Source organism: Muntiacus reevesi, chromosome 11 (assembly GCF_963930625.1).
Source record: "Muntiacus reevesi chromosome 11, mMunRee1.1, whole genome shotgun sequence".
Classification (NCBI taxonomy): Eukaryota; Metazoa; Chordata; class Mammalia; order Artiodactyla; family Cervidae; genus Muntiacus; species Muntiacus reevesi.
This window is the reverse complement of record NC_089259.1, coordinates 16908610-16934895: the sequence shown is the minus strand read 5'-3', so window position 1 is coordinate 16934895 and position 26286 is coordinate 16908610. Positions and strand designations below refer to the sequence as shown.

At 39.4% G+C, this 26286-nt stretch overlaps 2 protein-coding genes across 14 annotated transcripts in view; one reads left to right on the top strand and one right to left on the bottom strand.

The window, feature by feature from the left end:
* The window catches only part of RCBTB2 (RCC1 and BTB domain containing protein 2), a 43148-nt gene extending 33692 nt beyond the window's left edge, over window positions 1-9456 (top strand). For 8 of the 11 annotated variants that reach the window (XM_065902297.1, XM_065902296.1, XM_065902293.1 and 5 more), the window contains 2 exons: window positions 3390-3520; window positions 8152-9456. In XM_065902297.1, the coding sequence (XP_065758369.1) occupies window positions 3390-3520; window positions 8152-8292 (272 nt within the window). In that variant the 3' untranslated portion in view covers window positions 8293-9456. The remainder of the gene's footprint in view (window positions 1-3389; window positions 3521-8151) is intronic. The other 3 variants (XM_065902301.1, XM_065902302.1, XM_065902303.1) reach the window with 1 other exon arrangement.
* Window positions 9457-11078: 1622 nt separating this feature from the next.
* Window positions 11079-26286, bottom strand: part of RB1 (RB transcriptional corepressor 1) — a 117857-nt gene continuing 102649 nt past the window's right edge. For 2 of the 3 annotated variants that reach the window (XM_065902290.1, XM_065902291.1), the window contains 9 exons: window positions 25387-25532; window positions 23764-23909; window positions 23024-23128; window positions 22433-22546; window positions 22172-22335; window positions 20037-20067; window positions 17471-17613; window positions 16904-16953; window positions 11079-13466 (listed from right to left, as the gene is read on the bottom strand). In XM_065902290.1, coding sequence (XP_065758362.1) covers window positions 13393-13466; window positions 16904-16953; window positions 17471-17613; window positions 20037-20067; window positions 22172-22335; window positions 22433-22546; window positions 23024-23128; window positions 23764-23909; window positions 25387-25532 — 973 coding nt within the window. In that variant the 3' untranslated portion in view covers window positions 11079-13392. Of the gene's footprint in view, window positions 13498-16903; window positions 16954-17470; window positions 17614-20036; window positions 20068-22171; window positions 22336-22432; window positions 22547-23023; window positions 23129-23763; window positions 23910-25386; window positions 25533-26286 lie in introns of all 3 variants that reach the window. The other variant, XM_065902292.1, reaches the window with a different exon arrangement.

Below are 26286 nucleotides of genomic sequence, written 5' to 3'. Positions count from 1 at the left end.
ACAGACCGAGCCCTGCCCCGTGGAGCTGGTGCTCAGGGGAGGGAGGCCAGCCCTTAACAAGAAATCAAAGCGGTCAGTCAGGAGGTCAGGGAAGGCCTCCGTGAGGAAGTGTGCTGAGGAGAGAGCAGGGGGAAAGCAAGCAGACACCCAGGCGAAGAGCATGCTAAACAAGAGACAGTGTGAGGGTCTGAGACAGGAGCACAGAGGGTGCGTGGAAGAGGAGGACGGGGAGAGAGAGACTGAGGTGGGCAGTGGAGGTAACTGAGGCCAGGCAGCTGGGTCTGGCCAAGACCAGATGCGGCCTTGGAGGTCATGGTGAAGGGCTTGAGTTTTAGTCTTGATGTGATAGTCAGCCTTGGAAGATTTTGACAATGAGGGTTGCGTATTTAGTTTTTGCTTTAATAATAAAATGGAAAAAGGAAGTAGCTTTAACAAGGTGGTTTCTCTGTCACCCAGGGACACAGTGCAAGGCATCCTTATGTGTGGCCCCTGGATTCACGTCCACGGCCATATCTGCACTGCAGACAGCAGGACAGAGGAAGGGACAGTGGCGAGGCACCAAGGGCAAACCCTGGTGTCTGCTAAGGAAGTCCCACTTCTTTTAAACCAGGGACCAGAGATGACCAAGGCCTTAATTAGCTGCATAGGAAGTAGCAGGGAGTGGTCGTTTCTAGATGGCCATGCTCAGCCACATAGTCTAGGATTTGGGGAAAAAAGGAGGATGGGTTTGTGTATTTTATGGAGGGAGGAGGCACCGACAGCTTCGACTCCAGGAGTGAAAAGATCAGGAACCATAATGGTTGAGATGTAAGGTGGTGGTGCCCTGGGTTAAGGTGGTCTAGCATGGAGGTGTTGAAAGAAATGAGAGTCTGGACACATCTTACAAAGCGAGCTAACGGAATTTGTTGGTGGTTGGTTGTGGGGTGTGGGGGAAAGAGAAGGATGGGGGAGTTGGCCTGAGTATGGAGAGCACCAGGTTTTGCTCTGGAGTTTGAAAAATCAAAGGAGTCTGAGCTGCCTTTTAGACATCTGTGTGGCAGGTTTTCTATAGGCCCCTGGGCAAGAGTCTAAAGGAGGCCTACATACCACATGTCTAAAAATTTAAAGTTATGTGTCAAGCTAAAAGCTTCAAATAAAATGTGTTAAATCCTCATACCTTGAAAAATACACCTTCATTAAGAACTGAGAGGCCAGCTTGGCATTTCATCTGGAATTGAGAGTAGGTCTCTTGGAGTTCCGTGCTAGGACACCATTGTGTAGGAAGGTCAGGCTCCTGGCCTCCAGCTTGGTATCTGCCATCTTTGTTTACCCACCACCAGCTACATCCGGCATCACAAGAGGCGTGCGGGCACCCAGCCTACTCTCCATGCTCCATCCATCCCGCCCTGGCCACCCCTTGGGACTGGGGGTCTGTACCTTGGTGACATGGTCGAGGGGAGGAAACACTTGCGTGTGTGGCCTCAGGGCTGATTAGGCAGGGAGTCCCAGGGTACCTGGGGGCTCAGACGGTAAAGAATCCACTTGCAATGCAGGAGACTCAGTTGGATCCCTGGGCCAGGAAGATCCACTAGAGCAGGAAATGGCTACCCACTCTAGTATTCTTGCCTGGAGAATTCCATGGACAGAGGAGCCTGGCGGGCTATAGTCCACAGGAGCGCAGAGTTGGACATGACTGAGTGACTAGCACTTTCACACTTTCCTAGAGTCCCAGGTGCACGAAGTGTGGTCTAGGAGCGGGCACGTGGCTCCCTGGCCACTGTGGGGAGGGGTTGCCTGGAGCAGGTGCAGAGCTGGGCCCTCCTGAGCGGAGGATCCAGGCAGTACCTGTGAGCACACGCATATGTGAGTCTGGTGCCTGGGGTGTGGGGAGCTGTCAGTGTGAATCTGAGAGTTGTTGAGAACTGACTAGAAACAATCAGGTCACTCACGGCTCTCAAGATTGCAAAAGACTTGTTTCCCCAGTGGGCCATAGGCCTTTCTTCTATGATAATACTTGTCATGTTACAATGAAAGCAAGTTTCCAACTAAAATCTACCACATTGTGTAAAACTTACTGTAAGGTTGAAGAAATCCTGGCCCTGTGTCCTTTGGGCCCTCTATGCAGTACCTTCCATGAAAAGGTTATCTTGAAGTAAACATGACAACAGTCTAGAGTCATGATTTAGCTAGCTTTTGATCAGGTGGCAACCAGGACTGAACTGGACCTAGCAAGTGTTCTATTCTTCCCAGGGTGTAGGACTGCTGAGCCCATGGTGTGGATCCCATTCATGCAGGGGTGGAGGGGACTCTCACAGTCTCTCTAGCCGAGTGACATAACTTGAGGGCCACTCACTTCACCAGTGGCATTCTTTATGGTAATTAACAAATCCTCAAATGGAGATTTAAATAGCCATAATTGAAGCCATTTGACAAGGGCCTTTCAAACACTGACTGACTGACCGTTCTCTTTTGGCTGCACTGAGCAGATGTGGGATCTTCCCTGACTCGGAATTGGACCCTTGCCCCCCTGCAGCGGAAGCTTGGCGCCCTGGGCACTGGATGACCAGGGAAACCCCCTGACTGACCATCCTTGATTAGAGTCTTTCCACAGTGTCCCTGTGTGCGTGTTCAGTCACTCAGCCCTGTGCAGCTCTGCGGCCCTGTGGACTGCAGCCTGCCAGGCTCCTCTGTCCATGGCAAGAGACTACTGGGGTGGATTGCCATTTCCTTCTCCGACAGTATCCCTTGGAGTAGCTTAAAAATCATCTTAAACATCTAAATCACTCTATGTTGTATTATTTGAAAGTAGATGACAGATAATATAACAAGAATCAGGTTTTTACCAGACAGTATTAAAACTGCGAGGCTGGAGATCATTTAGGGAAATAAGTGAAATAAGAGTCTGAATACTGAACTCTTGGGCATCTGAGTACGCGGAAGTCAGGAAAAATGGTCCAGCCACGAGACTGAAGAGTAACTTCTGAAGGAGAAGCACACCTGAGCAGGTGTTTGAAGCAGCTCTCACAGCACGTGTGAATGCTGCTGGGAAGGTGCTGATGCTTTGGCGGGGGTGGCGGGAGGTAACCGGAGGAAACACCATTTTCACTCCTACTGCTTCCCCCATAGCCCCGTGTTTGAGTGAAACTTGCTGTCAGCACAGCCGTGTCCTTAGATCCAGCCACACACGCACAGTGTGTGCGTCAGACTAAGCTTCAATTCCCACACCCCTTCGCTGAGGATTATATTGGGTTGGCCAAAAACTTCATGTGGGGTTTTCCATACGATGTTACAGATAAATCTGAACAGAAAGTTCTGGCCAACACAGTACTTAAAATCATCTCTGACAGGTTGAGTGAGTTTAAATCAGGATACTTGAGATCACTCCCCTAATAAACATCTCTTTCTACCAGGATTGCTTGATTTGGCTACATTTTATAGAGAAAATCGTTTGAAAAAACTCTGCCAACAAACTATCAAGCAAGGAATCTGCGAGGAGAATGCCATCGCGCTGCTGTCGGCCGCCGTGAAGTATGAAGCTCAGGTAAGAAGAGCATCCTTTCAACGAGCTCAGCTTACACTGAAAGAAACTCTGCTTAAATATTTAATTTAAATAAAGTACTAAAAGAAAAAATATATAAGGGAATGTTTATATAAAGTTAGGATGGAGCTCAAGGGCAGAAACCATAAGAAAAGGATAGATCTGATCTCAAAAAATCAAAATGTTTACACACGCGCGCGCACACACACACACAAATAGAAAATAAATGACACTCTGGAAAAAAATATCTTTAACACAGTGAAGCAAGTTTACCATAGTTAATGTATAATTCTTTAAAAAAAAATAACATGAGCAGTTTGATGGAAAAAAAATGGACCAAATGGATTTATGAACAAATGAAAACTAAGAATGAAAATAAGATATAATTTTTCAGTTGTCAATAGGGAAATCTATTTTTAGAAATAGTACAGGCTCAGGATAATGGGTATTCTCCTAAATTGCTGAGGAGAATGCAAATTAGTATTATCAGTTGGGGCAGTTTGGTATAATATGTAATAAAAGCTTTAAAAATTTAATTCTTTAAGGAATTCACTTGTAGAAAGTTATCTTAAGGAAGTAATCATGGATTCAGAGATTTAGCTTCAAAGACGTTTCCTGCAGCATTGTTTATAATTTTTAAAAATTAAAAAAATTCTGCATAAATATCTCAGTTCTCAGTTCAATCGCTCAGTCATTTCTGACTCTTTGCAACCCCATGGGCTGCAGCACGCCAGGCCTCCCTGTCCATCACCAGTTCTGGGAGTTTACTCAAACTCATGTCCATCGAGTGGGTGTGCCATCCAACCATCTCATCCTCTGTCGTGCCCTTCTCCTCCTGCCTTCAGTCTTTCTCAGCATCAGGGTCTTTTCAAATGAGTCAGTTTTGCGCATCAGGTGGCCAAAGGGTTGGAGCTTCAGCTTCAGCATCAGCCCTTCCAATGAATATTCAGGACTGATTTCCTTTAGGATTGACTGGTTTGATCTCCTTGCAGTCCAAAAGTCTTCTCCAACACCATAAATACAGCATAAAGGTAGAAGAAAATTGTTTAAACAATGGTACAGTCTTTGGGGTCACAAAGAGTTGGACACAACTTAGCAACTGAACAACAACCTCAAATGTGCAGATGACACCACCCTCATGGCAGAAAGTGAAGAAGAAATAAAGAGCCTCTTGATGAAAGTGAAAGAAGAGAGAGAGTGAAAAAGTTGGCTTAAAGCTCAACATTCAGAAAACTAAGATCATGGCATCCGGTCCCATCACTTCATGGCAAATAGATGAAGAAACAGCAGAAATAGTGGCAGACTATTTTGGGGGGCTTCAAAATCACTGCAGATGGTGGTTGCAGCCATGAAATAAAAAGATGCTTACTCCTTGGAAGGAAAGTTATGATAAACCTAGATAGCATATTAAAAAGCAGAGACATTACTTTGCCAACAAAGGTCCATCTAGTTAAGGCTATGGTTTTTCCAGTAGTCCTGTATGGATGTGAGAGTTGGACTATAAAGCAAGCTGAGCACCGAAGAATTGATGCTTTTGAACTGTGGTTTTGGAGAAGACTCTTGAGAGTCCCGTGGACTGCAAGGAGATCCAACCAGTCCATCCTAAAGGAGATCAGTCTTGGGTGTTCATTGGAAGGGCTGATGTAGAAGCTGAAGCTCCAATACTTTGACCACCTGATGTGAAGAGCTGACTCATTTGAAAAGACCCTGATGCTGGGAAAGATTGAAGGCGAGAGGAGAAAGGGACGACAGAGGATGAGATGGTTGGATGGCATCACTGACTCAATGGACATGAGTTTGAATAAACTCGGGGAGTTGGTAATGGACAGGGAGGCTGGAATGCTACAGTCCATGGGGTCTCAGAGTCGGACATGACTGAGCGACTGAACTGAACTGAAAAACGATGTTAATACTATTCAAGATATATCACTGACTGAAAAACTATGGTTCTATTTTTCAATAAGTATATTTGTTAAATAAAAAGATTTTTAAAATTTAAGTATAAATAGCTAAATTGAAAAAGACCAAAATTTATTATCTACATAGAAAAAAAGACTGAAAAATATAGTCAATGGTTACCTTTGAATTGGTGGGATTGTAGATGATTTTTATTTCGTTATCTTTGCTAGTTTTTCCTGAAATTTCTATAGTGACCATGTATTGTTTTGATAATAAAGAAAACTTGTCTTAGAGTTAAATCTTAAGGAAACAGGCCAGACTCCTTGGAGTCGATTTCCTTAAGGATATCCTTTCCTTTGTCAAAGAACAGGGACATTTTAGCAGTGAGCAAAAAAAAGGCTATAGCTTCTTTTCTGCTTATGATATGCTTATTAAAGAAAATTCAGAAAATACAAAAAGTATGAGGAAGGAAATGCCTCATCAACCAGAGGACACAAACATTTTATACAACTCCTTCTGATTTTTTTCCTAGGTTATGTGTATATCTCTAAATACTAGGTTTTTTTCACTTAACATTAAAAACAAAAACAAAAAACAAACTTCCCTACCTTGAAGCATGGACATTTAAAAGCATAGTGAATATTTGTCTTTCATCAAGGTAATAATACATTGGGCACTTACAACACGCAGAATGCTTCATGGTCAAATAGTAGCTACGTGCTTTTTCAAGAGTTTGTTACAGTCACAGCGGTAATGCTGGACTCTTCTGGACTGCCTCAAATGATGAGATGGCGGGCACATACTGTTTCCCTCTGAACTAGGCTTAATTTGCAAGACTTCTTCACATTTCCTATTTATGTGAATTATTTGAACGCTTACCATCCAGCCCTCTGTTTTCTAGAAAGCAAGCTCCTTGAGGAATGGCAAGGACTTTGCCAGATCCCTAGTGCCTAGAATGGTGCCTGACACATAGGAGGTGCTCACTAAATGTTTGTTTAATGAATGTCCCACTTTGCCTTTAGAGGTAGACTGACTGTTATATCCTAAATTAGCATGACAGACCACAAATAAGATTGACTCAGTGCTTACGTCACATAAAAGTTTTTATAAAGAACAGTGCATTTGATGTGACTAGTATTCTTACTTGCTGACTCAAATAAGAAATGGACAAAAAAAGAAATGGACCTTTTCAGCAAATTATCCCTCATGCTTGACTACACTTCAGTTCAGTCGCTCAGTCGTGTCAGACTGTTTGCGACCCCATGAATCGCAGCACACTAGGCCTCCCTGTTCATCACCAACTCCTTAATATATAATTAATACAAGCCAGGGATTATTCGAAGCACAGTTCATATCGTGCTTAATTCTCAAAAGAACCCGATAAGAATATAGGTATTATTATTATTCTAATTTACAAGTGAGGAAGCTTGAATCTGAGAGATTAAATTCTTAGTAAACTATTAATAATAATTTTAAAACTGGCATGCAATCCCAGATTGGACCAATTTCAGAAGCACCCATTCTACCACAATTCTCTATTGTCTCCATATTTTAAAATCAGCAGTGTTTATGCACTGGCTCAGCAGATACCCACTGAGTGCCCATTAAATGCCTGACACTGTTCTAGGCACTTGAGGGTACAAGAAGTGAACAAAATAGACCAAAATTTCTGCCCTCATGGAACTTTCTGCTGGTGAGGGCAATAGATAAACTAATACAATACGTGTTCTGTTAGGTGGTGATAAGTGATATAAAAAAGTAAGTTAGGGAAGGGCAGTGGGAGGAGGCTAGACTGAGATGAAATTTGAAGGTTTAAATCGTGGTCGAGAAAGGAAGGGAGGTCTCACCAAGGAGAGCTGAGCACAGACATGAAGGAGATGTGGCGGGCGACATAGCCCAGGGCCCGAGGCCGTCAGGGTCTCCACAGGCCGCCTGCCTTTAGTTCTCAGTTCTCTGGGGCCAGAAGTGTGTCAAGCCACCTGATTTCTGATTCTCAAGTTTGCAGATCTAATCAAGGGAATCACTATGGGACTTTTTTTTTTGGCGTAGCGTACATTACAGTAAGCCAGAAATCTCCAATCTGTGGAGTTTCTCTCAGCAGAAAGTTGTGATTTCTTCCAAGCACTTTCCCACTTCAGACTACTGAAGCTCTGTGTGATCTGATGAAGCCTAACCAGCCTTGTCTTCTTGTGAAGGAGAAAGAGCAGTGGTCTGTTCATGACTTCAGAGAAGCAGTTTCCCAGATGACTCTTTCATGGCATAAGTTTTCCTCACAAATTCTTTACAGGTAGAACTATTTAAGCCCCAGAAGACTAAAAGAGGAGTTTTGGGCTCAACATAAAGAAAATCTTTTAATCAATTTACTCTATACATTCACACAATAAAGAAACATTTATTACACAAACAAAAAAGAGTGTTGTACTCTAAATAAATAGTGAAAGAGGAATGAACAATACACAGCGGTGCCTATCTCTGGGAAGAAAATGTCTCATTTTTTGCATTGGTTAGTGTGGAGGAAGTTGAATGCTTTCCTCTGTTATTTACATTTTTACAAGCATAGACTCACATCAGCTGTATAGTTTTACAGCTATTCTTTAGGTACTGCTGTCCCAGCATTTCTTTCTGTTGGCCATGAAATCCTCTTTCCTCACCTTTGTGTTTTAGGAATTTTTGTGCTGTGTTGCATTGCATCAGGATATGTGAATTTGCTAAAATATTTCTGTTGTCGTCCCTAGGACTTAGAAGAATTCTGCTTCAGGTTTTGCATAAACCATTTGACTGTAGTAACACAGACTTCGGGCTTTGCAGAAATGGACCATGATCTCTTGAAGAACTTTATCAGCAAAGCAAGCAGAGTTGGAGCCTTTAAAAACTGACCCTCACCTGCAAGAAAGAAGTTTTAGTGTTTCCACTGTCCCTGCAACAGTCAGAGAATAACTTCTTCTTAATAGTGTTGATGATGTGCTACATTTGGGCTGAACATGTTCTGTCAAAACAAGGGGATGGTTGCGAGTCTTCCCCCGCTTCTGAAATCCACTGTCTACAAGAGAAGGCATTAAATGCTCTGTTCAGATGGGACTAAGCTCAAGGGGAAAAAATTGAAATGTCTTACTATATTTACCATTTCCTCTTACGAGTCACTTAAGTTGAAGACTTTTGGTACAGGGGTCTAAGTATATGCTATTCTGGCCAAATTTCCATATTCAACAGGCTGGTACCACACAGAGAAGCTTGACCAGGAGTGCTCTCACTAGCACACTTTCAGCATCCAGCACGTTGCCTTGCCTATAGCAGGCACTCAACTAATTATCAATCTTAATCATGCCTGAACAGCTTTATTTATGGAACACTGGATGAAGGAATAACTTAGGCAAAACAAATTTAAAACAGCTGAGGTTCCTATTATGGTACATTGTTCTGAGGAATAGTGGCTAATTTAAAGCATTAATTAGAATTCACAAAAGGCCTTGGCAATTAAATTGTTGAAGACCCAAGGGCTGATTTTAATTCTCCGTTTTACTCTGAGTCATTAATTTCCCATATGAAATTATTGAGTATGAAATACTATCTTTGAGAGACTGTTATTCCTGGGCTGATTTGTCTTACATAATTGCATAATGTCCTTTTACTTTTGTGTTAAGAGATTTGCCTCTGTAAGTAAAAACGGTTCTCTCTTGTAGTTGACTTTTATGTCTCCACAGAACAGGTCTTTTAACTTGGCACAGTGTGATTATAAAAGTAGCAGCTGAAAAGGAACTAATACTTCCATTTCATGGGCACCAGTAGCACGAATGAGGTAAATTTATACTTTTTAGATCAAGTTACCCAACAGCAAATGAGAAACTGAACCAGGATGTAGGCTGCGGTGTCAGCGTCCTAACGTGTATTTCACAATATGATACTATGTGAAGAAACCTTTTTTGGAATTAGAAACCTCGTTCTGATGCTGAACTGTTTGATAATAAAGCGCTCATTTGTAAGTAACAGAACAAATGTGTGTGTTTTTTAATTCATCAGAAGCAGCAAGATTCTACCCACCTTATGTCTCTTAGATACACACAGATTGTTTCATATAAACTAATTTTTTAAAGCAGTCACTGAGATAAGGCATCATAACAAAGCCTACCCTAAAACCTGGATGACTTCTAAACAGTTTAATTACTATTCATACACTTACCTATGAGTGATTGGTCTTTACTGGTGAGGTCTCTTGAATCATTGTTTCTTTCTGTTTATCTGTTTTTGCAGACCTGGTCTGGTAGAGGTCAAGGAGTTCGAATGTCTCTAATTAAGTCAGAATCCCATTTCTGGAACTGTACAGTGTGGGTTATTTTAAAACAGGCTCACACCATGTGTGTGCATGTCCTGGTAGGTTTATTGCTTTCTCCGCAAAGAAACATTGAGGCGTTCCACAGCTTCAGTTGTCACGGTCAGATGTCCACAGGCTTCATTCACTTCCAGCTTCTCCTCACCCTGCTAGACCTGCTGTCACTGACCAAAAGCCTTTATATTTTACAGTGTCTTCCCGAACCTTCTCTTCCTCTTTCTTGCCCTTTTCTGACAGTCTTCTGAAGTTATCCTCAGTGCCTTTTTCTTTTATGAACTCATTTCATGGAAACATGGGACCACCCAGAGAGAAAAACAGGCAAGTTTATTTAGGGATGAAAAATGGATTACCCTTCATGAGACTCCATAGTGGGTCACCACTCTGCCAGAGTACATGTTAGTAAGAAGGGGTGGATGGAGTTCTAGCTAGATATCCTCCAAAGAGGGAGAGAATATGACTTGTTTCCATATACTTGGAAAACACCTTCTGCACCGCCCCCCGCCGCCCCCCCGCATATGGCCTTCTGGATGCTAGAACTACAGTAATGGGTGAGACCTGTCAGGTTGAGCCCAGGATGGGTAAACAGGCAATAGGCAAGCTGAGTAAGGTCATTTCTGATGGTGATGATGCTGTTACACTTTCAAAGGACAGTGGCACAGTACAGAGGAAGGATTTTTAGCTTGGGTGTCAAGGAAGACCTTTGAGCTGAGAGCCCTGAAAGATAAGAAGAAACAAGCTAAACAAAATTGTTGGGGAAGATCACTTACAGACAGAAGGAACAGCAAATGTAAAAGCCCACGCCAGGGATAGGCTTGGCATCACAAGACAAAAAGGCCACTGTGGATAAAGCAGCATGAGCACGACGAGGAGAAGGAGGCAATAATCCACAGTGTGAGTACCCCTAGGAGAGGAGCGCAGCCAAGCCATTTTCACTTTAAAAGGATCATTTTCACTCTTCAAGAAGTAGAAAGGTGAGGAGGGAGGCTGAGACCAGTCAGAAGTCTAACAGTGGTCCAGACATGAGCTAACAGAAGACAAGTTTTTTTTATCTTGAGCGAGTATGTGTTGAGTAAAATGGGGAAAGACCACGGTAGAAACAAGGTGGTGTTTGTTGTTTGATTTTGGTTTATATTTTGAGAAGCTGGGTGGGGTAGGAATTGAGTTCTTTTGGCTGTCAGGGCTCTGACTTCTATGAAGAGGTCAGGGCTGGAGAAATAAATTTGGGATTCATCAGCATATAAAGCCCATTAAATGCTAACAATGGACGAGATACTAGAAGAGAATTTAGATACAGAAGAGACTGTTACTGCACTTAATACAAAGACCACATCGGACTACTGAGACTCTTAACTAATTTATTGAAAAATAGACAGACTATTGTTAATTGTAGAAAATAGTAATGTAGCAATTTCAAATGTACAGTTTTAACCAATACAAAAAGCAATAAAGCAGTATCTGAAGTCTTATGTAAGAAATCTCAATACACAATCTCTGAAGTTCCTTAAATTCTGACACTAATTCTAACATGAACTTATTAGCAAAAGGCCCAGTAATATGGTAAGCCCTTGACCTAAAAGCTAACTGATTTGTATGATATTCATGCAAAAATGAATGAGGAAGTGAGATAAAGCTTTCTAGTGCCTGTGTTACCAAGAAAACTGTCAAAAAATTAAGTTTGCAACTTAACTGAGCACAAAATAAAATTTTGCTTTCTAACAAATAAGACCAAATTTCTTTTTGAAAAGAACTCTCAAAGTAATTTTCTAAAAGCTAGTAGATGCTACCTTAAATACCACCTATTTTAAATTATACCATCTCTAAATAAGTTAATCACACAAGATAGTTTAAATTACACCTTTAGGTGTCAGGGGGAGGGGGAAAGCGCCTCTTTTTCTACTATAGCTATTTTAATTTGAAGCTTCTGCACAAAATCAGAGAGAGAAACATTAATGTCTAACCCAAAGACCTTTCATCACCTGCACTGTGGACTAGAAATAATGTGGCTTTGAATGTGCCAGTGTAAGACCGTGCTGAATTAAAAAAAAAAAAAAAAAGACAACTGCTAGTTCAAAAGATACATGAAAGACATGTACCATTTCAGGAGAAAAAAAAAACCTCTTCCCAAATTCAGGAGAGGAAAATCATTGCTGAGATGCAATTAGGAAACTCTCTAAGAAAAAAAATTAAGGCTCCTATAGTTAACAGTCTGTTTGTGGAGTAAAATTACTTTGTATCTTGATTCTTTGGGACCCAGAAACGTCAGAAAGTGTCCTTGGGATGTACTGGATTCAGGTCCTCGACAGCAAAGCTCTAGTTGAACACTTTATTTTCCAAGTACTAGACAGGTACTTAATGAATTCAGTGATCTGAATGGTATAAAAACCAAGAGTACTATTAATAACTCTTTATTTTTAAAGCATGAGTTGGATAAAGAAAAGGATCAATAAACTCTTACAAGTCCTGAGGTATGAAACCTGTATCAGTAGTATGACAGTATCTCATAGGTTTATACTTTTGCTTTCTGTTTGCATTTTAAAATTAAAATTTATAAAACACAGTACACCCATTTAGTTTCCATTAGTAAACTAAAGTCTAATGTGTAAAAAAATCAGTCATTTTCTCCTGTTTCTAGCATCTGTTTTAGCACAAGAGTTCAGGGTCATTTGGGTGAATGGGGGCTGTCAGCCAAATTGCATTTGGAAGACAAGACGCATTTTCTAAGGGTATTCATGTTAAATTAAAAAATAAATATAAATTAATAAAAATAACAGCAAACATCATACGTGCCACAAGAGAAGACAAAGTACTCAGATAGGCACAGGTTGTGAGACTCACTCCTGGGGGATCCTGCCACTGTTTGTAAAGCAGAGCAATTACTAAGTAAGACCCCTACATATCAACGAGTTCCCTTCCACGAGTGCGTTCTTAAGTCCGATTTGCTCACAAGTCCAACAAAGTTAGCCTAGGTACCCGACAAACACATTGGCTATATAGTACTGTGCTATAACAGGCTTATAATACTTTTCACACAAATAATACATTAAAAACACATAAAAATAAAACATTTCAGTCTTACAGTACAGTACCTTGAAACTACAGCAGTACAGTACAACAGCTGGCACACAGGCTGGCACTGAGTGAACAGCAAGAAGCGATACTGGTGGAGAAGCGACAGGAGGAGGGAGACGGCAGAGCTGAAGGGCCATCAGCAACAGGAGACGGAAGGCAAGCTGCAACTTCGTGCCTGATGTTGACGGCACAGGTTCTGGTTCCTCACTGGATTCAACTGTTCACATCTTTCAAAGTTCACGTCTTGAAGGTTCGTATGTAGGGGCCTTACTGTACTTTGGAAATAGAAACATCTGGTACAGCTTTTTCAATGACAGGATCAACATAAGATTTGATTAACAGACACAAGATTTTCAATCTTGACAACAACAATGCATGTTCTAGTGACTACAGTGTTGCCAGTGGCTTAGGAATCCCCTCAACAATTACTCAACTGTGCTATCCCCAAAAAGATATGTGTTATCTTCTTCACTAACTGTGGCTGTAAACAGAACCTGGGAGAGTCCTACAGTCAGATCTGTAGGAGACAACGACAACGAAGCTGGATGCGCATAGCGTGCCCACCAAGGTCGTGGGGTCCTCACTTTTCTTCCCTGTTTGATGTATCCATGCTCTCATTCATTTTCTGCTTTTGCATTCGCGTTCGAGTAGATGCTAAAAAAAGGATGAAGAAATGTTAACAGCACTGATGGTGTGGGGTTAAGTTGGTAAAGGGCTACCCTATTTGTTATGCTCACATCAAACTGATGGAGCCCAGGACCTCACAAGCTGTGGTTTCCAATTTTTTAAGTCACATACCCCTATCAGTCAGCTTTTTCCCAAAATATGTACCATTAAAGTATGTATGTATTTATGTGCATAAATTATAAAACACATATACCCCAAACATTAAAAATCAATGAGATAAAGATAAACAAGCATTCTAATACTGCCTTACGTATCCCCACAAGGTGGCCTTACACACACTTAAGCATGCCCAGCTTTGTAGACCACTTCTCTAGAGGTGATACGGTTAAGTCCAGCATCTGAACAAAACAGAACACTGGGCTGGTCCAGAATCTGCTGGAGTGAGTGCTATTCTTCATGAAGTTCAGAATCCCCTTGTGTTTGGAGATGCACTGCACGTACTGCAAACACATCAGCTCACAGCTCATTTATAATTTTTTTTAACTTAATTAATTAATTTGGCTGCACTGGGTCTTTATTGCTGCGAGGGCTTTCTGCAGTTGCGGCACGCAGGCTTCTCTGCAGTGGCCTCCCGTGTTGCAGGGCACAGGCTCTAGGTGCCTGGACTGCTAGTTGCGGTGCACGGTCTCCAGAGCACAGGCTCAGCACTTGTGGGGCCCGGGCTTCCTTGCTCCTCAGCATGTGGGATCTTCTCAGACCAGGGATCACACCTATGTCCCCTGCATTGGCAGGCAGACTCAACAGCCAGAACACCAGGGAAGTCCAGCTTATAGCTCATTTAATTTGGACGTGGACATTTTAAAATACATTATTAATTACAACACAGACAAAAACAGCTTCTTTTAAATTATTTCAAAATCCTTACTTGATTTTAGAGGTGGGCAAGAGTTCTTTATAAAGAAGCACAAAGAACATTCACACTTGGTAAAGAACAGAAAGAGTGACTCTCAGTCTCCTCTTCTGGTCCTTCCACTCAGCAATCCAGCACTGTGTGATGATCTGTTCTTCCGGAAAGCTGAGGAGCAACCTGGAGAATTCCTTACCCTTATGTGTTAAAACTCCTGCCACTTCCCCTCCATTTTCTGGCTGTGTGAAGGCCCTGAACTTCAGCCTGGCAGAGGGAATTCACAGTCATTGCTAACTGTGTCAGTGTGAAATGGACTGACTACAGCAACTGAGCTCCTCTGTAAGAAAATACACTTATTTTTACATCTTTCTACTCCCTTTAAAATGCATATTTGTGGGCTCCAAATGGCTTCCACATGTTTTTAAGGCCTGATTTTAGTTATAAGCTTCATGTCTATTTTCATGCACTGGGGAGGAAAAGCTACAAAAAAGTTAAAACAGTAGTATATTAGTTGATGTAAAATCCAAAAAGAGATTCATTTATAAGCAAAGAACTTAAAACTTTTGTTACATTTAGTTTCAATAGTATCTTCAAATAATATACATAGAAAAATGGTTTAAAATCAAAAGTAATTTAAAAAACTTTGTATCTCAAAGTTAGTATATACAGAGATGTACTGAAAGAAAGCTTCTTTTTAAAAAGTCACATTTTAATTGGTATTGTTCTTATCGATATGTCCTATGACCTAAGGATGACAGTTTTAATTGTTATTATCTCTTAAATATTTGTCTTCTTTCCAAGACCTGGCTCTGTTTCCTGTTAATGGATCTGGCACCAGATTATCAGGAAATGTCACCTCTTCTTGGTGACATTTTGTGTCTACCTCTCTAAGACAGTCCAATAACAGTCTGTGGTTTCTTGGTGGCTCAGTGGTCAAGAACCCACCTGCCAATGCAGAAGACCCAGGTTCGATCCCTTGGTTGGGAAGATCCCCTGGAGGAGGAAATGGCAACCCACTCCAGTATTCCTGCCTGGAGAATTCCGTGGACAGAGGAGCCTGGTAGGCTCAAAGAGTCAGACATGGCTTGGCAACTAAACAACAACAAACAATTTATGCACACAGATCTTTTTCCTTTTTTTTTTTAAAGTTTTTTTTTTTAATGTGGACCAGTTTTAAAAGTCTTTATTGAATTTGTTATTTTTTCTGTTTTATGTTTTGGTTTTTTGGCTGTGAGGCATATGGGATCTTAGCTCCCACACCCCCTGCACTGGAAGGAGCCGTCTCAATCACGGGACCACCAGGGGAGTCCCCTGATCTTTTTCTTAATGTGCTTTCCGTCTAACTCTACTTGGGTTAATCTTTCACAGTTTCAGATAAATTTAGAAGAGAATTCCATTTGCCTTAACATTCCAATGGAAACAGTAACAGATTTTATTTTGGGGGCTCCAAAATCACTGCAGATGGTGATTGCAGCCATGAAATTAAAAGACACTTGCTCCTTGGAAGAAAAGTTATGACCAACCTAGACAGCATATTAAAAAGCAGAGACATTACTTTGCCAACAAAGGTCAGTCTAGTCAAAGCTATGGTTTTTCCAGTAGTCATGTATGGATGTGAGAGGTGGACTATAAAGAAAGCTGAGCGCTGAAGAATTGTTGCTTTTAAACTGTGGTGTTGGAGAAGACTCTTGAGAGTCTCTTGGACTGCAAGGAGATCCAACCAGTTCATCCTAAAGGAAATCAGTCCTGAATATTCATCGGAAGGACGGATGCTGAAGATGAAACTGCAATACTTTGGTCACCTGAAGTGAAGAACTGATTCACTGGAAAAGACCCTGATGCTGGGAAAGATTGAAGGTGGAAGGAGAAGGGGACGACAGAGGATGAGATGGTTGGATGGCATCACCGACTTGATGAACATGAGTTTGAGCTAGCTCCGGGAGTTGGTGATGGACAGGGAAGCCTGGCGTGCTGCAGTCCATGGGGTCACAGTCAGACACGACTGAGTGACTGAACTGAACTAATGGTCCAAACTTACGTCAGTCTAACTTGGAAAATGATTTAGTATTCTTTATCAAAATTATGACTTCTAGTAACAGAAAACTTTTGTTTGAAATCCAGTTCTAAAACTTGCTAATTAGGAAAGTTCGATAATAGAATAAAAGATTATTCTTTAAGTAAAGGTGATGATATTTATACATGCTAAGCTTCTAACATCCTCCCTATATATCCAGCACTCAGAGAGTTCCTCATTACAGTTCTGCTATCCTAAAATACTTTCTAGCCACAGCCATCCGTAATGAAGACGTGGTTTCACTTCTTGGTCTTCCTGCTGCTGCACAGTAGATGTTGGGATGGATGAAGATGACCTGCACTTTGCATCATACATTTAATACACAGATACTTGTAAATAACATATTGTTGACTGAATTATATTTTAAATGCATAAAAAGTCTGTTAATTAAAGGGATTCTATAAATTTATCCTTTTATAATGAAAAGGCTTTCTGCAATGTAAACAATTGTTCATTTACTTACTTACTCAAATAAGTACTTACTCATTTCTGCCAGTTTCTGTTGAAATTTGGATTCCCCTGGGAGATGTTTACTGCAGATTTAAAAATTCAAAATATTTCATATGTATATGTATAAATGAAAAACTCCAATTTCCAAAAACTATGGCATTTTCAATGACTATTTATGCTCTTACTTTAGTAAATAGCTTTTACTGTCAAAGGATTATAAATCAAACATCTGAAATACAAATGTCATAAATGTATGAGCCTAGATATTTTAACAGTGGTTCTTATAAAATAGGGTAGCATTTTTCAAGAGTGAGCATTTTAAAACCTAATGTTAATCAAAACTCACAAAATTCTATCCATGGCATTGTAAAGCCTGATTAGATTTGTAGACATCTGATATTATCAATGAATTTCAGTAGATTTATGTGGTGCTTTTTTAACTTTGGGATGCAGTCACATCTTTTATTTTGAGCAAGCCTCATAATTTCCAAGATAAAATTGGCATGAGAGAGACTGGCAGAAGCCAGGGCCAGAGCAGCCACTCTGGGTTCTCCCGACAACCAGCTCAGCTCCTGACACACGTGCTAATATTGTCCCTACCTTCCATCTGCTTCATCAGATCCTTCGATGTCAAAGCGCAGTTTTTTCAGTGGTTTAGGAGGGTTGCTTCCTTCAGCACTTCTTTTGAGCACACGGTCGCTGTTACACACCATTTGATTTATTTTCTGGAACTTCTCTGAAGTCTACAAATTATAGAATTCTTTATTTTAGATCATTTTGTAGTTAGCAACCCCAAATTATAGGTTTGAGGTGGATTAAAAATCAGGCAGAGGTAATATCTGCATTTAACTTCCTGCTTTTTTGGACCAAACAGGAGATATGAAAAATGTTAAAATCAGTCTAACTGCACCTAAATCTGCCCCAATAAATACCTGCTCTTCTCACACCCTCCTGTGTCTTCCCAATAACTCTGACTACTACTCCAGAAGTCCTGGTTTCTCATTTTCAGAACATACTCATGCACAAAACCAGGGCTATTTCTCAGAAGCATGCAAAGCTGGAAGAGCTTTCTGGAACCTTGTTTTCTTTTTTTTTTTTTAAAGCATAGCATAACTGGAGCAAATGTAACAAGAATTCAATAAGAGGTGTCTAGTGAATACTAATTTTGGACTCACTTTATGAATATCATGCTGAGAAGTCATACAGCTTATAAATTTGAAATCATCATTGATGTAGTATTTGTTGATATTCCTAACTCTTAAAAGGTTTAAAATAAAATATTAAATATCTGAAAAACTCAAAGCATTTGAGTCCTTCCAAGTACTATTAGAGGTAATTTGATATACATATCTCCTGAGGAAGAATCTTTTCACGGTATAGAAAACTTTGGTTAAAAAATGCTAAAGAGGGCACAATACCTTATTTTATCCAAAGGACAAACACATGGAAAAACTGTGTCTATCTATTTTAGAACCAGAGTGAGGTGATTATCTCAGTGATGTGTATTAACATGTTTATTTGGATTCTAGAATAAAATCAAACTTTCCAATAGAAATTAAATCTGATTTGACACTGAGGATTAGCTTTGCTAATTATGCAAAGCCAATTTTCATTAGCTAATTTACCAAAAATTAAATGAACTAAGTTTCCAAAAAATTAAATGCAAAACCAGATTTTGATGGAAAATATATTTAGAGCCCATGTACAATAGGATAGAAATGAAATTCTGTACACCTATTAAATGGATTTCCAGTTATCAGCTTTAAAATATGGAAGTATGTATAACATTCTTTCAACTCTTTCAGAGTTTATGGCAAGCAAAACAGTTTGAAGACCACTATTCTATACTTAATCTGGATCCAATCCTATTTATGTGGTCCACATCACCTTTGTGAAGCCTAACAGCTGTAGCTTGTGTTGAGCTAAATGTCATCGCATTTACTATTTGTAACACACATGTTAACATTTGGTCTTTTAGTATACAACATGTATCTCTCTCAAGTTATTTCACTGGGGGCAGGGCTTAGGCAGACTAGAATGGCCTCACTGTCTCCTCAAATGTGGGGCTGGACCTAGTGTTGTCCTGCTTCTGACAAAATCATGCAGCAAAGGTGATGGCAAGTCACTTCAAATATGACAAGAAGACTGACTTCAATTTTGCTTATCTCCCTCTTCCCTCCCTCCTCTCTGTTGTGAGTAGCCCGCCAACCGAGGGAGAAGCCCAGGTGTTAAGGAAGTGATGTTGGCTTGAGCCAGCAGCCATTGAGGATCAGCCAACAGCCATACAAGTGAGTCTGAGTGAGAAAGGTGGTCTTCCAGGTGAGCCTGGAGATAACTGCAGATCCAGCTGACATACTGACTGCAGCCTCGGACAGCCAGACCCTGGACCCGGCTGAGCCAGGCCTGCTCAATGACCCACAAGGAATGAGGTTAAAAAAGGTTTAAATGCCTAAGTCTGGGGGTGGTTTGTTATGCAGCAATAAATAACAAATATAGGTTGGGGTGATGGGAAGAACATTCAGTAACACTCACTGAACACAGGACTGTGAATTAGTGACGGAAAGGAAAGGCCAGTTAGAGCAGTGGGCTCCCAGACTAGGATAACCCTTTCAAAGCTTAACTTTCCCCTGAACTCCTCTGCAACAAAGACCACCACATAGTCTGTCCCTTACCCTGGGGCATGTAACCAATTCCTAATCAATTTACCAGGGAAGAATACCCTAGAAGTTGAAGAGGAAGGAAAAGCAAAAGTGTGTATACATACAGAAGGGACCAGGAGGCACTGGCTGGTGACAAGTGGACGTGGTGACCACATTTTGGAGTATTTTAAACCATACTCTCAATGAGTGAAATTCAAAGCCGCTTTTTAAAACATTCCTTTGAGACTATATAATGCACATATATATTTGTATGTATATACATTAATGTATACACACATATAATCTCAAAGGTGTTTAAAAAGCAGTTTTGAAATACACCAATTATGAATATGATTTAAAATTAAACCTGATTTGAAAATAAATCTGATATATATCTTCTAAATTTTATGCAACATGCTTGAATGAGGTACTTGAATAGCAGCATTTATAAATTCAATTACAGAAAATTTCAAATTCTTTTATAATTATGGTATCATGCTATTGTAATTCACAGAAAAAATACTCACCCCAAATGATTCACCGATTGATACTAAGATTCTGTCAAGTTAATATAAAATACAAATTAGTACTGCAAATCATACACAACTATGCAGAGATGAACATACACACGTCATTCTGAACTCACAGGAAGGCCAAATCAAAGCTTTCCTCTACCCCTAAACCATGGATGAATTATACTCATTAAAGGCTAATTTTGGTAGTGCTAGTCTAGTCACACACTGAGCTGGTTCCGTAGATTTTTAAAGCAAGAACTGCACGTCTACAAGAATATATTTTGCCATTGCTCACAAGGAAAGAGGGTAAAAGAAAATTTTAAGTTTACCCATACTTAATTCTTCATAAATCAATGAGTAAAGAAACAATTCAAATTTTTTTCACATTTTCTCATTAAAAATTCAAGTTATATTTGGTAAAACTGTATCAGTGATAATCCAAATTCTATTAGGATCTGTATTAACATATGGTAAAGGTTATTTAACATGTGGGCTTCCCAGGTGTCTCAGTGATAAAGAATCCATCTGCCAATGCAGGAGATGTAGGTTCGATCCGTGGGTTGGGAAGATCTTCTGGAGAAGGAAACAGCAATCCACTACAGTATACTTACCTGGGAAATCCCATGGACAGAGGAGCCTGGTGAGCTACAGTCCATAGCGTCACAAAACAGCCAGAAATGACTTAGTGACTAAAACAACATTTAACACATATCCTAGAATCATAAATCTCTTAGTTTGTCCCTGTTTGAATCATATAATTTATGCACTTGATAATAAAGCTGAAGAACAGCATTAGCCTGATATGACAAAGATTTGACCATATGCACATGGACTCAATAGATATATGGATTTTATTGTTCTCCAATTCTTTGATAAGTAGCCATCATTCTATATGATTTACCAAAACATGGTGAATAAGGAGAGTGTTAAGATGCTCTCTTAATAGCTGATCAGGATTTTCAGAATGTGGCTTTTTTGCTAAAGGACTCCAACCCAGAAGTGAATTAACTAAGATCAGCAAGTAGCTAACATTATCAGCACAATATGAGTTAATTATCATAATTAAAAATTTACTTAAGTATACATTTTCCTGTAGCAATGTATAAATTAAACATGGTGTGCACCTCAGCAGCTTAGAATGTAAGTTGTAGATATTAGTACACAGATACTCAACCATAAAAACACCAAATATACAGAAAATAACACAGGGGCACATGAGAGCATTTATATCATTTGCCAGTTATTTTCTACTTTTTCTTTTATTGTACAGTTTGAAATTTTTATGTGTGCATTGCTTATATAAGTAAACACACTACACTAATGTTTTCATAGGATTAATACATCCCCTTCTTCCTATTTGTTTTTCTTGCCCATTAAGTGCAACTATATGGGCTAACGACTTCTGAGATGAGACTATATTAACTTTACTAATTAATCTGCCTCCACTATTCAAATAAAGTCAGTTTCAAATAGCCCATGATAGCATATAATAAGTCAGCTGAAGTACTTCAAAGCCAGAGAGCACCCACTGGTGAATGTGTAAGATAACATAATGATTTGTAGGTGCACAGAGCCTTTCATCTGAGAATTTAAAACAGCTTCACACTCATCATTTACCTGAGCCACAGCAGCCTTCTGAAGCAGAGACCTGCCCCAGGTAATACAAAGAGGCCTCAGGCAGAAGTAGGGATGGACTTCTAAAGACTTCATTTACCATCATCTACATTTAATCAGTCATCTACATGTTCATAAGCAAGATGAACAGATCCACAGAAGGAGTTCACAGGACATTCAATAAACTCTAGAATAAAAATTCTTAGCAAAAGGAATCTACTTTGTTTAGCAGGGTGGCTACTTAAAAAACTGAGAGTGATCTGAAACTTAGGATCAAACTAGTACTCAGATTGTTTACAAAAGACCCAATTCACCAGAAAAGTTGATGACTAAATTTGCAAACCCATCTAAGTAAACAGATTATCTCGCCCCCAACACCCCCGATTTTTATTTTTATCATATCACTTAATATAAATTAGGAAATTAGGGACTAGCTTGTAGTAAATGAAGAAAGCTTAATGGTTTTATGCTTGGATTAAAAAAAAAAAACACCCTCTCATTCTTTACCACTTTCCTAAAAAGAAAATACAAACCTTGATCTTGGAGTCATTTTTGTTGGTGTAGGCAGACCTTCTGAAATTTTATATGGATTCTTTAGGGGTGATATATAGATGTTCCCCCCAGGAATCCGTAAAGGTGAACTAGAAAACTTGTAAGGGCTTCGAGGAATGTGAGGAATCGGTGACAAGGTAGGGGGCTACAGCAAAAACAAAAGTAGGAGATTACTTAACATGTTAGTGAGATCCACTGCTTTATAAGTAGATTTGCCCAAATAAAGGATGCCTTCAACATACCCTGGTGGAAGCGTACTGCAAAATATTTGTTTTCAGTCTCTGCATGAAGACTGAATTATAAAATACAATAATGGAATCATACTCCTCTTCTCTGATCAAAACACGTTTGAATGTCTGAGGAAGAAGAGCAAAAATACTTGTTAAATGAATTTGGGAATTTATATCTTTAGAGTTTCTATTTTAATAGTTCATGATACTTTTTAACAGTAAAAAGATGCATTACTTTATAGGAAAAAACAATCTAAAGAAGCCATTTTAGGCTTGGATTATAGCTGTTCTACTGGAAGTGAAAAGTTATACATATATACAGTATGTGTTATATATATATATAAAAGTTAAAAGTTTATTACAAATATTCTGCTTATTGGCAAAATACAGTGTTTCCTATTTATTTTATAATACGAATTTGAATATTAAAGTGTTAGCTTCCCAGTTAATTTTACTTACAAATAATTAATAATATGAAAATAACAAGTGGACATGTAAATTTACACAAATCAGTCAGAACATATGGTACCATTACTGACTAAAGTTACCCGTATTACAGACATGGACATATTTTGAAACCTCTTATCATGGAAAGTTACCTACCTCCTGAACAGCATGAGGAAGGTCTTTGTATGCTGTGACAATGATTTTGAATTTAAGGTCTATATTCTTCACTTTGCATATGCCATACATGGAACACATCATAATCTGGTAAATAAGTGTGATACAAAACAGTCAGGGTTTTGTTACACGGTTGTGCTCAGAGGATGAGATGGCTGGATGGCGTCACCGACTCAATGGATTTGATGAGTCTGAGTAAACTCCGGGAGTTGGTGATGATAGGGAGGCCTGCCTGGCGTGCTGCAGTCCATGGGGTTGCAAAGAGTCGGATACGACTGAGCGACTGAACTGAACTGTGCTCTAAAACACACTGTTATCTTTCTTTTAGTTAATAAAAAAAAGGAAATTTAACCTCCTACAGAATTATCTTTTCCTCTCCTGAGCTCATTTGGCACTGTTTTAGATCAACTATTCTTATGTCTCATGATTTTTCCACACTAAATGATTTCTAGTTTACAACAACACAGAAAACGCCTATGATAAAGTTTCTTCAGTGGTTTCTGCAACGAGAGCTTTCATGTCATTAAACAAGTATACTGAAATAGTCTCAAACTCTAAAGCTCTCATTTGTAAAAAATACACCAAAAATATAAAGGGTAGCCAGTAAGCAAATATATGCTAACTAAATTGATGTAGCTTCTCATTTGAATCCAAACTTTTCTTAAGAAATCAGTACATAGCTAACAAGTAAGCAGGAGAAGAGAAGTGCATAATTTCCCTACCTGGTCCAAATGCCTGTCTCTCATGAGTTCATACTCATTTTGCAGTGTGTGCTGGAAAAGGGTCCAGATGATATGCTCTAGTTCTGGGTGGTCAGACAGAAGGCGTGCACACAGGGTATTCAGTCGGAGATATGCTAGTCGATACACTGGAAAAATAAGGGGAATTAATCACATTTACTCTTAATTTTGCATCACAGGTAGATATTTTCAAAACATTAAACTGTTATAATGAAACGCTGTTAAATAGCATTTAACATTAACTTCATTTCTCCCACTATTTTCCTTATGATTACTAGTCTTAGGACTGTCCTACATACATAGAAGGCAAAACAGTACTTTGCTGAAACTACTATTCAGCAAAAATAATTATTTTGCTGAATTATTATAGCATAAAGTTGAGGCAGAGGTGAAAATTAGAGGAAGAAAGATCCTAAGATATTGTGAAATTAGACAACCCAAATATGGTTTGTTTCAGTTTCATTGGTAATCACTCATCACAGATGTTGAATGTTCTATCAATATTCAAGAGAGTAAGTACTTTTAAAAATAACAGAATTTCCAAACTCCCTTAATTTTTTCAATCCTGAAAATAAAAAACAAATAGTTTTTTATATTTCTCTATATATTTCTCTAAAAAAATGCTAGACTTGTAGATTACCTAAGTGGTAATATGACTGTGATATTAAATATATTGAGCAAATTTATTTAAAAATACTACTGGAACACAGGTTGGAGAAAAGTAATCCACAAAATTGAATTTTCCTCCATCTGGTTTAAATGTACCTGTCAAAGACTTGCATAAAGTAATCAGAATTTTTTAGTTAATAATTTATCCCACTGGTCTTCAACTTTGGCTTACATCAGACTTGCACTGAGGACTTGATAAAACAAGGATTTTTTCCTCATCCTACAAGAGTCTCTGATTGAATAGTTCTAGCATTGGGGCTCAAACAAAAATTCTCCTTTCTGCAACTTATCAAGTGAGGTGGATTCTGCTGGCTGGGGACCACACTTTGGAACCACTGCTCTAATTTAAGGACTTACACCATGCCTATAAAGCTCAGTATATTCACTTTATTCAAGTCAGAAAGAAGATTTATCGCAGAGGAATCTGGCCTTCCACCTTTCTTCAAAGAGTTTCAAGTGGGTGTGCACCTGCATGTACATGCACAGACACCCACATGACCTCCCCGCCCCATCACACACAATCAGAAAATGCTGTACAACTAGTCACAGGGAAATGCATCTGCATTAGGCCACAGCCCACTGTATCATCTCAGCTTACACACCTCAACAGAAGAAGTGATGGTAGGGGCAAATATTCCCAAGCATAAATTTGAGAGCATAACAGTAAGCAGCAACAATAACAACATCTGACACTTTTTGAGTGCTTACTATGTGCTAGACACTGTTGGAAGTATTTTATGTATTCATTCATTTAATTATCTCAAAACTCAAATAAGGTAGGTTATTATTATTTCCATTTTACGGATGAGGAAACTGAGGCATAGAGCTTTTAAAGTGACTTGCCCAAAGTCATACCTAGCAAGCCGAAGAGCCAAGATTTGAATCCAGTCAACCTTGTTTCAGAGTCCATGCTCTTGAAAGTAATCATCTACTAACCTTTTTTGTAAAAGAGTGAAAGGGAGGCAGATTTCAATGGCTTCTGAGTCTGGAAGGCTGAGGTTGCTTGTGCCTCTGAATTTGGAGTAGAATTTACACGTGGAGTTGACCCTTTTTTCTTTGGAGATCTTACAGGGGAAAGATACCTAGATGTATTCAAAGGAAAAGTCTTCATGTGAAGTTTTCTCAGAATCTCTCTTTCACAGATACACAAACACACACAGCTGTACACACACATCCTGTCTATTTAATCTACTGTTTTACACCAAAGTCCTATTTAAATACAAGTTGGAAAAGAGAGCTTAAGAGGAAAACTAAGCTTGTTGTTATCATTTCTAACCCTATTTTAATAAATGGCCTTTCCTGGAAATTACTGCCTTATTGAAAAAATAGCTATATATGTTTGTATGTTCAATTTTAATAATTAAAGTGGGATTGAGATAATAAAAATGACTCCAGCTTAAAAGAACAAGCCATTGATATTAAAATATCAATTTCTCTGATTCTTCTCTTAAAAATGTTTCACTGATAACTATGGTTCATTTACATAAGACTTAAGTTACACAGACATACATCTTCCTAAATTATATAGTACAGAATTATATGAATTAATATTTCAGGTAATATTATCAAGGCAGGTCTACACCCATACACTAAACATGTGAGGAATAAATCGAGACAGAGATATAAGTACATACTAACTCTCAGTTTCTGACCTAACACTGCTCTGTGTTGCCCTTTATTTCGGAGGATAGTCCAGGTCTACCTTCTAATTCTGTTTTAGTATCAGATGGTAAAAGAATCCACCTGCAATGTGGGAGACCTGGGTTCGATCCCTGGGTTGGGAAGATCCCCTGGAGGAGGGCATGGCAACCCACTCCAGTATTCTTGCCTGGAGAA